The sequence below is a fragment of the Lipotes vexillifer genome, unplaced genomic scaffold, assembly GCF_000442215.2.
Source record: "Lipotes vexillifer unplaced genomic scaffold, Lipotes_vexillifer_v1.1 scaffold646, whole genome shotgun sequence".
Classification (NCBI taxonomy): Eukaryota; Metazoa; Chordata; class Mammalia; order Artiodactyla; family Lipotidae; genus Lipotes; species Lipotes vexillifer.
In genome coordinates this window covers 1266310-1280924 of record NW_006769605.1, presented here as the reverse complement: position 1 = coordinate 1280924, position 14615 = coordinate 1266310, and the positions used below count along the sequence as shown (strand labels likewise).

Genomic DNA, 14615 nt, shown 5'->3' with positions numbered 1-14615 from the left:
TAAAATGCCACTTAAAATTTTAACAGCAATTAGCCTTGGATCTCAGAAGTCAAACAAAACTCTCTTGTAGCAAAGGGCTCACTGCCAGCACACACAGCAAAGGCAGATAAGACAACCTCACAGAAAGGGTCTCAGTCTCGCCAGCAGCAATCTTAGTCATGCAGACCTGACACGGCCCCGTGGGGCGCACTGGGGCAATTACAAAGGGGATCTTGCTCGGACAGCTGATACTTCTTCCTGGCTGGAGGCAGACAGGCTGATTCAGTCCGGGAGTGTGCGAGGAGCTCTGAAAGTTCCAAGGCGTGTGAGGCGGCGGCAGCAGCAGCAGCAGCAGCAGCAAGAGATGGAAATCAGAAGTGTGTCCTCGCAGGAGGTGTGGTGACGGGGGGTGGGGGTTGGGGGCCTCCTGCCCCAGCCAGTGGCTCTGTTGTCCCGGCAGCGGGGGCGGCTCCCCAGGCACGACCCCCTCCTGGTGAGTCTCTTCCCTTAAAGCCGCTGAGGGAGTCAGCACAACCCGCTGCAAATGACCACAGAATGACATTCCTTTCATACCGAGGACCAAAAAAAGGTGACACAAACAAAAATGATGGGAATATTGTGCAATGAATTCTTGCGGCCGAGAGAGCGCGTGCTGTGGGCCAGCTGCTCCCCAGGCCGTGCAGTGCGGTGGGCACGAGGCACTGACAATCCGTCGAGACCCCGCAGCAGAGGGAAAAGTGCACGTCCAGCTCCGATCCGCCACCTCTGAGGCGACAGCGCCACTTGCTGGTCTCTGGTTCCAGAGGAAAGGTTCCGACTGTGCTGCTGGCTGTCTGGCCGCGCACACCAGCAATGGGCGAGAGTCTATCTACAGTGCAGTGGAGGGGACGCCATGCAAGTGACAGGTTCTGCGTTTTAAACTTTAAAATCTCCTTTGTTCTTAGTGAATTTATATTTCATATATATATATTTGTTGTGATGCTATCCACGCAAGATAATACAACACTTTTTATATTAGCAAACATTACAAGACTTTAATATTCTTGAATGTTTTCTCTGTTATACTTCTAAAGAGATCAAAATAAATTAAACGTTTTGTACATAATTACATAAGAAGTTAACTTATTTTATCATTTTAGTTTAGTACAAAGATATCTGCAAGGTAATTGCCGAAATACGCCTTATTTATAATTTCTTCTCATTCCATGCTAAAATTCAAAGGCCGATTATTAGCCTGTTTCTTCAGCACATTTCTGACAAAGAAAGCTGCTAAAATCTAATTGGAAGGTGCTATTTGGAAGGTTTTCTCGTACCTCAACAAACTGTCCTAAAAGGATGAGCTCCAGCAATGGCTTAAATTAGTAGCAGGTCCATGGCATTAAGATTTCATGACACATTAAAACAGAGAAAACAATTCTTTGTCACACTACATAAATTGTTTAAAAGAACCCATCTGGAGGGCAGAATATTTTTTTAATTGCTATTTTGGCTTAACAAAATACCACATTTACGAAGAAAGCACTTATTATCCAATAATTAAAAAAAAAAGAAAAAGTTTTTGAAATGGGCTTTTCCAAGAAACTGAAGGCAGTAACGCGAAGTCCTTCTGAGCAAACTTCACATTTCTCATCTCACCCCCGTGCCGACCAGGACGAGTGGGAAGTCTCCTCCCCACCACCTGGCGAAAGCTCCGCTCGGGAACCTGCCCTGGCGTCTGCACACTCGCGACACTGAGCAGATGGCTCGCCTCTGGCAGCGTCTACATGTTGTAGGCCACGTAAATGGGGTCCAGCTGGTCGGCCAGGAAGCCGTCGCGGAGGTGCATGCGCTGCTTCTCCCCCCGGGAGTTGATGGGGATGACGCCGATGTCCACCACCACCACCACCCCCACCACCAGGTAGTGCTCCTCCAGGACCACGTTGGTCACCAGGGGCACCAGGTCCAGGGCTTCCTGCTCGGACCCGTCGAGCTCAACCACAACCACCAGCAAGTTTGTCCAGGTGAACACAGCACTGGAAGAGAGAGAAGCATCACTGTACAGCGGGGCTTGAACTTAACGATCCTGTTTTCTTTTCCAGACGTTCCATTGGGTTCTTTGTGGACCTGCCTGGGCGCTAAGCCTCCTCAGGCCTGTTGGTCCCTGACCGGCTCTCACACTCCCGTCATCCGCACCTCCTACTGACCTGCTCTCGCGGTGGCAGCCCCGCCCCTGCCCTCCCCGGATCCACACACCCCTGAGGGTGGAGTCTGTCCCGCCAGGTGACTGGGTCAGCCTGCAACAAGGTCTGTGGGCTTCTCGCTGAGGCTAAGACAGCGGGGGCGCTGGGGCTGGCCCTGACTTGCCTCTGCCACCAGGGGGATGAAAAACGTCTGCAGAAGAGCTGCCAGCCCCTGGCCCGGCTGGCCCGGCTGACCCGTGCGCTCCAGCCACGCTGGGGTCAGATACCTCAGCGGTCAACTGCAGACGCAGGGCACATTAACTGATTCCTGTTTAAAGTACTGAGTTTAGGATGAGGGCAATGCAGTGAGACCTGGCTCATGTGCGGTAATTCCTGGAGAACTCCAGAGATTTACCCAGAAGTGTCTTATTTTGGATCTTTCAACAGGAGGGCCATCCAGAGTATTTTGTCTGCCCAACTTGTAAAAGCCTAAGAACAGTGCTTTACACTTTAAGCCATTTTAACATCATATAGTTGGGCTTTTAAAACATGGTTGTTTAAGAACCTTAACACACACTGCCCTTGGCCACCAGAGCCGCGTGGAGGACAGGCCAGGCTCTGGGGCCCTGCAGTGGGCTGTGGGGATCTTTCTCTTGCCAGACACAGAGAAGGTTCTATCTCAGTTGTGAGGCAGGAAGTATCTGGGAACATTCACTATTGTTTCTTGAAAGCACAGAGTATGCCTATTAGGACAAAATGAATATTTTGTTCAGTATGGCCAATGAATACATGAAAATGAAAGGGAAACATTGGAGGATGTGTTCAGCAGACCCCTCCTTCTGGATTTTGCTTTGTGACGAACGTGTACACCTAAGGGCACAACCTTGCGGGGAGCTGTTCCCGAGAAGAAGTGCCAGTGCCGAGCCCCAGGGCACAGCTCCCAGGCGTCGGGCACCGCTCCACAAGGGCCGCGCCTTGAGCCCATGAATCACATGTGACTACTCTGATGTACGCTGGGGACAATCTTATCCTGGCATTTGAAATCGATGGCGCAGCATCAGGACCAGCTCAGACTCCACAGTTAACTGGGGAGGGGGTTTGCCAGGAGGCCGTGGGCTGCTGCCGGCTACTCTCCTTCCGCCGGAGCTCTCCTGGGGCCGCAGTGGCTGAGAGGGTCGGGGGGCTGGACTGTACTCAGTGAGGCAGTCACAGATGTGACCTGGCATCACATCCTTCTTTCTCTGCATGAAGTGACTGATGGGGGCACCCTGTGGTGGGGGGGGGCCACAGGCAAGGGGGAGGGACATAACAGAATGGTTGTGCTGCACAGACTCCAACAGAGAGAAACCCTTTGGAATAAAATGCAGCTTTATTCCGCGTCACAGCATCTAAGCAATGCTCAGAACAGAAAGGAGAAACCCATGAGGGGCACCCCTGCCACACACTTTTAAGTAGAAACGGCACCTTTTCAACTAGATAGAAAATACTCGACGGAGGCAATACAAGCCAGTCAAAATTATTTTCTTAAAAATACAAAAATGGAAGGCTGTGATTGGTATTTATAGCTATTCAGATGGAAACTGAGGTGGGCCCCTGCCAGTTTCTGGGCTGATACCTTTCTGGGGTTTCTGCCCTGCCCTCCTCGACACACGAGTGGACAGGCAGCTTTGGCAGGTTGAGGACTTGTGCTTCAGACGGGCTCCGTCACTGCTCGCCCTGAAACACGGCACCAAGTGGGGACGAGGCGCCCCCGTCCACCCGACTCTTCTGTCTGCCAAGTCCTCTGTGCAGTGCAGTGCACAGCCAAGAACACCAGCCTGCGTCAGCTAACAAGAGGCAGCCGACAATCTCAGACCAACCCACCTGCCGAGAAAACTGCTCCCGAAAGGTTCTGGAACAAGCCTCCCCCTGGGGCTCCTGCCCTGAGCTTCCAGACCAGCTCCATCAGGCCTCTGCCAGTTCAGGGACTAAGGGAATGAGCAGACCTGCAGCCAATGGTGCTGAAGCTACTTTTCACTCTCAAATGCCACGTAAAGGCCCTGAGGAGGTGGTCAGCGCTGCAGCCCCCAGGCCAGGCGGTGATCTGGGCACACTCACACGTCACAGCCAACCAAACAGCCAGGGAGAAGCATGGCCTGCAAGGCTCCTCACCCCCAAGGATGGCAGGGGTGGGTGACTTGTCACTGACAACCCAGTGACGCTGGCAAACGCGGCCTCTCCTGGAGCCTAAGGTCTTCCCACAGGCATGCTGCGTTTAGGCTCCCACGGACAGTCTATTTACCCTACATCACGCCTTCCTTAACAAAAAACCAAATAAACGGCTCCCTGGAAACACTGCCCAGCCGTCTTTATGTCACTCTCGGGAAAAGCAACAACTCTGCACCAGGAGTGCTCTTCAGAGGTTCAGATTCACCCTGGAAAGCTGACTCTGCCCAGGACCCCGTGCCCTCAGGCTGCCACCCCCTCCTCACCATTCTGTGACGCTTTTGTGGGCTCTGATGACGGAGGTCTCGATGTCTATTGGGTGATACCTCATGCCGCGCAGCTCCATGGCCTCATCTAGGGCCCCCACCACGTAGAGGGCGTCGTGGCGCTCTGTACAGGGAATGGAAACCGTGTGAGCTTCACCGCAATGCCGCTCAAGCCGCTTAAAAAATAAAAAAAGACTACCCCTGAATGTGAAAGAGATGCAAAGAAAAGATCACTGAGCAAGGGATGCTGTCTCCCTTCTACCAGGGAAACTCTGCAGCCCGAGGCTTTCAGGGAAAAGGTGCAGGCGGAAGTGCTGCCTGGCTCAGCACTGGCCACACGCCTGCACGTCCCTCCCCTCATCCCATAGGAGTAGCCTCCACACGCCGTCAAGTGTGTTATCACACAGCCCTCAGCAGCATCAGCACCGCCGGGACACAGGCCAGCAGACCTGCTCCCTGGAGTCACATGGTGAGGACCCAGCACAGCCCAAGTTATGCCCAGTTCCCTCTGGTGCCAGCACATGAGCTCTTAACTCTCTTATTACTGCACGTCTGAGCGGGAAGAGGAAGCATAGTTTCTGAGAATGTTCATGAACAAAAATTTCCTTAGCTCGTGTAATTGTTAAATTTATTCTCATCAGCTGTGCAAACCTTGGGATAATGACAACATGCAGTCTGTCCACCTTTCCTTAAAAACAAGGAGACATCTTTAATCTTTAGACTAGTAAATATATCACGGTGAGTCTGAGAGAAGTGACTGCCATATAAAATACCAGAAAATAAATCTTTTCCAGTTTAAGTCAGATGAGATGGAGGCAGTTACTTGCTGGCTTCTAACCACAGCTGCCGTGGGGTATCCCACTGTCCCAGCCCCCGGGCTCCGCAGGATGGGACCTGCCCTGCCTCCTGGGAGGTCTGGGTGTTGCTTAGTTCCTCAAGTTCCTCAAGGAACCCCAGATAGCACCCTCAAGTAAAACAGTCTATGATTTTCCCAAATTGAAAATGCAACACCAAAATATCTTGTACTTTTTCCCTAAATTCATGCTGCTTCAGCCAGGTTGGCACAGCTCCCATCAGACAGGTGGGTCAGGAAGGCTCGCTGACTTCTGGCTCTGAGTCTGGCAGGATCTCACCAAGAAAGCTCAGGCCCCATCTCTATGTAATACCCAAGTCCTGTCTCTGTTTTTAGTGAAATAAAGAGTGGAGAAAGGATTCCAGGATCAGCAAAGACCAGAAGGGCAGGCAGGCTCTTAATGTGTTAGTTCTGCGTAACACCCACGCCCAGCGCCAGCCCCTCAGAGCTGCTGCTCCCCTCAGGCACCTTGCGGCACCAGGCCTGCTGGACAGGTGCAGAAATGCAGAGCACCCGAGGCCAGCGCCTCCTGCCCTGGAAGAGAGCAGCAGGGCTTCAGGAGGGCCTGGGCTGGGCTGGTGGCTCCAGGATTGGAGACAAGTCTGTGAGCTGCACTTACAGGCACTTGTTGTGGACAACACGGCACCTGGCTCTTGCCTCTGGTTTTAAATGTGTTCCTGGCTCACATGGGAGCACAGAGCACGTGACATGCAGCTTCCACTGTTGGATGCACTTGTCCTGAGCTGGCGCTCTCTCACTCTCGGCTGTTTACAGGCTGGCTTGCAGCAAGCATGCACGCATGCACACTCTCCCAGGATCCCAAACCCCAGACAGGTTTCAGGGGTCTGAGGACCTTCATGCCGCCTGTTGGGACTCTCACCTCCGTTTGCATCAGTGAGTTCAGTTCTCCGCAGGAACCCCAAATAGCCTGTTCGTGCCCAGATGGTCTGTGTGTCTCCAAAACTTAATCTTGAGTTGAAGTGATCTGACTGGAGGGATTCATCTCCGTAAATAGTGAAATAACCACTGGCATTGTGGGCGCTGTGAACCCAGATCTGTTAAGGAAGCAAAATAAAACTGGATAAGTTAACTTGAGATGATCTCCAGGGCAGAAGCTACTTTTACAATTCAACAGATTAGATTCCGTGCTATTGAAACTGTCCTTGCCCTGCAAAAACAAGACGATTCCAGTTTCTGGGGAGACACAGATGCCACAAAGTTTATTGAAACGAAGGCGTGACAGCAAGCTCAAGGCTGAGCAAACAACCAAGCCATCATCTGTTGAGAATTCCGTTAAAGCAGATGGATTGAGGGCTTTTGAAATAAACATCAAATGAACGAGGTTGTATGAGTTTCCTTGTATTTATTCAAATGTACCGACTGTTTCTAAAAAGCAAGCTGGAAAAATGTTAAGAAGCTTTGTGATCTATTTTCCCTTTCACTTGGTTTGCATACTTTTGGGAATATTACATTGTAATAAAAGAACACAACACGAAACAAACTCTAGGAGGGAAAGGCACTGTAACATCAAAAAATGGGGGGAAAAAGTGCCTGAGTGTGGAAATGGGAAAGAAAGACCTGCTGACACGGTGCCGACCACGTGAGCTGAGCAGAGCCAGGGACAAGGCAGAGGAGCCCATCAAGTCTGCACAGATGAGGCCCGGAGGAGCTGGGGTCTAGCCAGCGGCCCTCAGTCGTGCCTGCTGAGCAACGAGGAAGCAGACCAGAGACGGAGGGCACCCCGTCGAGCGAGAGGAAGGAAAACCATCTCTGTTAAGACACGTTCCCAGTAGAACACCAGGGTGCAGTGGTCCCTGCCTCTCCGCCCAGCGCACATGCTCAGCTCCAAGCAAGGCCGCCCGCTGTGAGGACAGCACCCGCCGGGAGCATCTCCAGGTGCCCGAGATGGCGGGTGCTACATCCCAATTTCATTCCTAGACATATATGTATATAAAGGAAATCCCTAAAATATAGTGCAGCTCACAGACTAGTTCTGATCTTCACATAGAGACAGACGAGTGAGGGGCCAAAAAACTGTCCAAGAAGAAAAAGGTTTTGGGGAGTGAGCAGTGGTTAGGACTCACACCTCATCACTATTCACCCCTTTACGAGGCACACACATGTGCCCAGGGCACCACTCCAGGAGAGTGGCGGGGCTGGTGTGCTGGTGGGGTGCCAGCTGTGGCAGCCTTTTCTGTGCGGCCAGAACGGGTCAGAGGAAGGGGGGGAAGCTGACCGAACAGTGGGTGGCACCTGCAAGAGGGTCCTAGAGGGCAGGACAGGGTCACTGTGGGCTTGGCCTTGGAGAGGAAAATGGGGGTGGGGTGGGGAGGCAGACATGTCAGAAGAAACAAGTCCATCAGGGAGAGAGAAGGACCGTGTAAGGCAGAGGCGGGCACACCTGGCCGGCCGAGCAGGGCAAGCTGCGGGGATGACAGCCCAGGAGGGGTCTCCTGCAGCCACACGCAGCCAGCAGCGCCCAGGATGAGGGGGCGGGTGGGGAGTCACTGGCCAGGTTCATCGTCAACACAAGGGAGCGGAAGTGACTTTCTGACCCAGATAAACACCTGTCGTGTCCTCAGCCTGCCTGCCACGGTTGTTGGTGCTGTTATGATTCTGGGGTTCGCAAGATTCCCTCTGCACATTCCCTATCGTGTTCCTGATGAAGGACTTCCCTGCTGTGAAGGCAGCAGGCACGTGGAAGACAAACCAAGGGCTGGGAAACAAGGAAACTCAGTCCACTCACATGAAGTTTCCTCTTTTCTAAACTTTTTGAAGAGAATCTATGATACTCCCTTAAGGAACTCCTACTTTGTAATCCTGAACTTTCATGGACACCCTGTACCTCACCTCACCCAGGTGTGAGCCCCCGGAACTCACCTCACCCAGGTGTGAGTCTCCCAACGGTCCTTTTGTTTCTGGATTGGCAATTATGATCCGAACCCCTGGAAGTATCTATGTTGGAAAGAAGAGTCTCATCAGCGGACGGACAGGTAGATACTGCACAATCAACCTTGACCTTGCTTTCATGCCATGTGCCTATTTTCCTGATTAAAATGGTTTAGAAAGTGAATGGATTTAAATCAAAATTATATACCACAGCATTATATAATTACAGGAAAACAATTACATTTCATTGTAATTATTACAGTGACAGAGCCTGTGTTAAAGTGATCCTAAAATTAAGAATTTGAACAAAAACATGATAAATGATATAATTTAACAGGCTCAATGCTTGCAAAATAGGATTTAGTGGAGCTGCTTTGTGGTGTCCAGAAGAGACAGCCGTCACCACCCATGCGTCTGCCGAGCCATGAGGACACCGCGCCTGCGGCTCTGCCCCTTTCCTCCACCACACCGCCCACTTTTCCTGCTGGTAAACATCTTCTAGTACAATGTCGATATGAAGCACCTCCTTCTTAATGGACGTTTAGCTCAGAAATGCTCCACATTCCACTGAAACCACGTAATGAAGCAAAACCTGATTCTGGAAATTTAGAACAGAACCCGTCTCAGTTCAGCTAATTAACACTGTGCGGTTGAGATAAGGCAACACATCTGTGGTGAACGCTCCTGGAACACGTCTGACGAGCGGCCCGCCAGACCGACTTGGGTGGGTGGGTAGCGCCGTGTCCCACCTTAGAGCCAACTTAGTACCAAGAATTCTAATGGGCAGTCATGTAGACACAGACTGTAAAAGGTCCCAAAACAATATGCTTTTAGAATTATGTTAAATGGAGAAGAGATCTGACGATTGGGGCCAAAAAAAGAAAAAAAAAAGTCTTCAATTACGTTTAAATACGTTTCTTGCCTTTAGTTCTATGAACAAGAAGGACTAGCTGTCCCCTGATAACCATTCTTTGTCCAGCTCCACAGTAAACAAGCCCCGATTGTCAGCCAGGCCCGTAGACATTCAAAACCAATGTAGTGCTGCCAACCTGCCTTTCAGCTGTGGGTGACAATGCCCAGTGATACTTAAGTGCGAGCGAGGCAGCTGAGGAGCTGTCCTCACAGTCTGCACCTCTGGCCTCCTCCTTTTTCTGCTTCTCCTCCTCTGGCTGGAATGTGCGAAGAAAAGGCTGGAGCTGGAAAAACCACTCTAGACCCTGAGGCACCCTTGCGAGGGGAGGCCAAGACATAAGATGCCACAGTCCCTTTTGGTTTCTTCTACATGAGAAAAAAACCTAACTCATTTAAAACACTGTCGTTTTGAGTTTCTGTGCTCATGGCCAAAACCAGTCCTGTTATACTACGTTCAAGAAAACTTTTATGGAAAAAAAAAAAAAATCTACCATCTATTTCTTGAATTTTCAAAGCCCATAAACTGAGACTCGTGTTTATATGGACATGCATACGCCTTCCTTCAATACTTACTTTTCCTGATTCCATTAGGGGCAAACTATGAGGAGATCCTCTTTCTACTAAACGGACTCTACAAAGAGAAACAGAAGGTGTTACTGTGTTTTCTGTACCAGTGGTTCCCTTCCTCCACATCCAGCACTTGGTCAATGCCTGGCAGTTTGATGGGGAACATTAACTCTGCTGATGAGCATTACCCAACGCAAAAATGGTCTAGAAGTCAAAGAAAAAGCAGTCGATAGTAGAGAGGAAACAGCGAGGGCCACCACACAGGCCACGGAGAATGGAGATGCAGTCCCACCTACCAACCCGAAAAATGACTGGGAACGATTCTGCATTTAAAGTAACCGGGGGTCGACGTAGCACTTGCAGAAAAGGGAAAGAATAAGGATTAAACTGCATCCCTCAAAGAGCTGCCACCCCTGGGACAGCGATGCCTGGTCCTGAAACACTCACGGCCCTGCCCCTGCAGACCACAGGCAGGGCCTCAGACACAGCAGCACAGAACCCACCCCCTCAAACAGGCACACTAGAGAGGACCGGCCAGTTCAGACAGCAAAAGCTCCTTTTAGAAAAGAAGCTCTTTTCCATTTAAAAACTATTCACTGGTGATTTAATCTTAAAACTGTGGAGGACCTTGGCGCCAGTCACAACCTGAGTTCGCTAAGTCCTTCCCAGCTGTGTTATTTTAACTATTCTATGACTGGTTTTACATCTCTCCATGTTACTTTGAGACTGTGATGCTGATCATTCACCTAGAGGCAACTTTTATTTAAAGAAAACGGAGCAAAGGGGAACCTGCTGGGATGCTTGACTGCAGAACAAGGAGGGCGTCAGCAGGAGGATGGGGCCAGGGAACGCGGGATTGTCAAATTCACCAGCATGACCCATTCTTTGTATCAGCACAGATCTGCCCCCATAACTGATAAGTGTTGCTGAAGGGGGATGGGCAATGAAGGAAGGACCCTGAGAGTCACAGCTTGGTGGGGCTCCTTCGCAGGCTCTGCTCCGGTCGCCCAGAGTGAGGGTCCAGGGCGTGGATGACAACATGAGCAGGAGGAGGGCAGACAGACAAGGTCCCAACGGAGAGGGGTGTGGGTAGGGCTCCCGTGCCGGCAGGCATCCTGGGGCTGCAGGCCTCTGAAAAGCAGCTATAAAGCTCTTACTTTCAGGCAAAGGATGCCCTGCCTTCCAGCTAGCCTTTGGTGTGGTGTATTGTGTTGCTGCAGACAAAAGGAGCAGAGGAGACCCTGGGATGGCTGGAGGTACCTGAGTAGCTGCAGCAACGATGTAATGAGTGGAAGAAGTCACTGCAGCAATTCTGGATCACTTGATACCCACCACATGCTTTGGTATTTGTCTCTAGGAAGACCCTGATGCTAACAGCAAGAGATGAGGGCTATCAAAGAAAAACCACCTAGATCTTATACTACTTAAGCCTTCCAGAATGTGGGCACACCTCCTTTTATTGCACTTTGTTTGCTTTACTGTACTTCACAGATACTGTGTTCTTTTTTTTTTTTTTTTTTTTTTACAAATTGAAGGTCTGTGGCAACCCTGCATCAAGCAAGTCTATCAGTGCCATCTTTCCAACAGCATTTGCTCACTTCATGTCTCTGTCACATTATGGTAGTAATTCTTGTAATATTTCAAACTTTTTCATTATTACTATTGCATTTATTATGGTGATCTGTGATCTTTGATGTTACTATTGTAATTGTTTTGGGGTGCCACGAATTTGCCCTTATAAGATGGTGAACTTAATAAATGCTGTGTGTTCTGATTGCTCCACTGACTGGCCATTCCCTGTCTTTCTCCCCCTCCTCATTCCCTGAGACACAATGATACTGAGATTAGGCCTATTAATAACTCTACAATGGCCTTAGTGTTCAAGTGACATTCTTCTCAAGGACAAGTCACGCATTTCTCACTTTAAATGAAACGGTAGAAATGATTAAGCTTGGTGAGGAAGGCAGGTCAAAAGCTAAGATGGGCTGGAAGCTAGGCCTCTTGCACCGCCAGGTAGTTAGCCAAGTTGTATATGCCAAGGAAAAGTTCTTGAAGGAAACTAAAAGTGAACATATGAAACAGCCTTACTGCTGATATGGAGAAAGTTTTAGTGGTCTGGGTGGAAGATCAAAATAGCCACAACATTTCCTTCAGCCAAAGCCTAACCCAAAGCAAGGCCCTAACTCTCTCGAACTCTACGAAGGCTAAGAGAGGTGAAGAATCTGCAGAAGAAAGTTAGAAGCTAGCAGAGGTTGGTTCATGAGGTTTAAGGAAAGAAGCCTTTTCCATTACATAAAAGTAAAAGTGAAGCAGCAAGTGCTGATGAAGAAGCCGCAGCAAGTTATCCAGAAGATCTAGCTAATCACTCATGAAGGAGGCTCCACCGAACAAAAGATTTTCAATGTAGATTGAACAGCCTTCTATTGGAAGAAGATGCCATCCAGGACTTTCATAGCAAGAGAGAAGAGGCCAGTGCCTGGCTTCAAAGCTTCAAAGGACAGGATGACTCTTGTTAGGGGCTACAACACCTGGTGACTTGAAGTTGAGCCCATGGTCATCTACCATTCTGAAAATCCTACGGCCTGTAAGAATTATGCTAAATCTACTCTGCCTGTGCTCTGTAAATGGAACAACAAAGCCTGGATGACAGCACATCTGGTTACAACATGGTTTACTGAATATTTTAAGCCCACTGTTGAGATGTGCTCAGGAAAAAAAACTCCTTTCAAAACACTACTGCTCATTGACAATGCTTCTGGTCACCCAAGGGCTCTGATGGAAATGGACAATGAGATACAGGTTGTTTTCATGTCTGCTAACACGATATCCATTCTACAGTCCCTGGATCAAGTACTAATTTTGACTTTTAATTCTTATTATTTAAGAAATACCTTTTATAAGGCTATATAGCTGCCATAGATAGTGACTTCCCTGATGGATCTGGGCAAAGGTAATTGAAAACCTTCTGGAAAGGATTTACTATTCTAGATGCCATTAAGAATATTCATGATTCATGGGAAGAGGTCAAAATATCAACATTAACAGGAGTTCAGAAGAAGTTGATTTCAACCCTCCTGGACAACTTTGAGGGGCTCAAGACTTCAGCGGAAGAAGTAACTGCAGACGTGGTAGAAACAGCAAGAGAACTAGAGTTAGAAGTGGGGCCTGAGATGTGACTGAATTGCTGCAGTCTCATGAGAAAACTGGGACAGATGAAGAGTTACTTTATGGATGAGCAAAGAAAGTGGTTTCTTGAGATGAAATCTATCCTGGTGAAGATTCTGTGAAGATTGTTGGAATGACAACAAAGGATTTAGAATATGGCATCAACTTAGTAGATAAAAGAGGGGCAGGGTTGGAGAAGACTGATCCAAATTTTGAAAGAAGTTCCACTGTGGGTAAAATGCTATCATCAGCATTGCGTGTTACAGAGAAATCGTTCCTGAAGAGTCAGTTAATGTGGCGAACTTCATGGCTCTCCTATTTTAAGAAACTGCCACAGCCGCCCCAACCTTCAGTAAGGACCACCCTGCTCAGTCGGCAGCCAGCCACACTGAGGGGAGACCCTCCACCAGCAAAAAGATTATAACCCACTGAAGGCTCAGATGACGGTGAGCATTTTTTAGCAACAAAATATATTAAGATTAATGTACATACACTTTGTTTTTTTCAGACATAATGCTACATTGCACACGTAATCGACTACAGTATAGTGTAAACATAACTTTTATATGCATTGGGAAACCAAAAAATTCGTGCGACTTGCTTTATTGTGATATTCCCTTTACTGAGGCGGTCTGGAATCAAATCCACAGAATCTCTGAGGTCTGCCTGTATGCCAATAGGCTTAATGATGCCATCCTTCAAAAATAAACTACTGGCTGCATTAAGACAGAATTAGAAGGGACTAAAACTCTTCTAGGACCCAGGTAGCATTATGCTAATTTAGGGTGGGTTACAATTAAAAATTACCATTAGAGCACTAAGAATCTATGCAACTTCACCTGTAGCAGCTTTCAGACAGATGTGATGCTTGCAGGAAATATCAATGCTGGGAATGATAACTTTTTATAGCCTGCTGGGTCAGGAGGCTGTAGCCTATTACACTGAACTAAATTAGGCCAATCTGAGTAGTTAGGTTAAGTGAAGAAGCCTGTGCCCAAGTGCTGGCTGGCCAACTGTGGAGTCTGGATATTGGCAACTGGCTACCGATGGAGAAAGCAATAAAGAAAGAGGCCAAACTGGCTGGGAAGATTATGAGCGGGCAGAAGCAGGGGTGAGGAAAGAGGGAAAGAATGAAAGAGAAAGGGGCCGAGGTAGCGGCTGGCTCAGCTGGCCAGCGAGCAGGCTGGGTGTCCTACAAAGGCCGGACCATCAGGCAAGGGAAGGGAGCAAAACCTTTGCCAAACATGAGGGCTGTTCTGGATAAGCTACGCTCTGCTGTTTGTCCACCACTCACAGCCACCACTCGGGTAGCTCTGGCCGTGGCACTATGACAGGGATGACTTCTGAGTGGGGCACCTGGTGTCATGAATGGAACCAGGCCACTTGAGCCAAGAGCGGGAGCAAGTGCCCTGACCTGCGCCTCGAGCCCGGGCATTGTGCTTTTCCTCCTCTCAGACCCCAAGGTTCCCGCCAACGTGGGCAGCGAGTCCATGGCCTGGTCCTCCTTCAGCAGTGGGACTGCTGAGCACGCACACTGGCCAGTCTCTGCCTCTCTGCCCAGCAGGCCTCCCCTGCTCTCGGAGTTTAGGAGTTTATCTTGTCTCCTGACCCTCCCTGCTG

The 14615-nt window shown here is 49.4% G+C and overlaps 1 protein-coding gene across 2 annotated transcripts in view; it reads right to left on the bottom strand.

Moving 5' to 3' along the window:
• Positions 1–1738: 1738 nt before the first annotated feature.
• Positions 1739–14615, bottom strand: part of DIP2C (DIP2 acetate--CoA ligase C (putative)) — a 366491-nt gene continuing 353614 nt past the window's right edge. For both annotated transcript variants that reach the window (XM_007445661.1, XM_007445662.1), the window contains exons 33-37: positions 9837–9894; positions 8343–8417; positions 6343–6517; positions 4610–4733; positions 1739–1991 (exon numbers count right to left, since the gene is read on the bottom strand). In XM_007445661.1, the coding sequence (XP_007445723.1) occupies positions 1739–1991; positions 4610–4733; positions 6343–6517; positions 8343–8417; positions 9837–9894 (685 nt within the window). The remainder of the gene's footprint in view (positions 1992–4609; positions 4734–6342; positions 6518–8342; positions 8418–9836; positions 9895–14615) is intronic.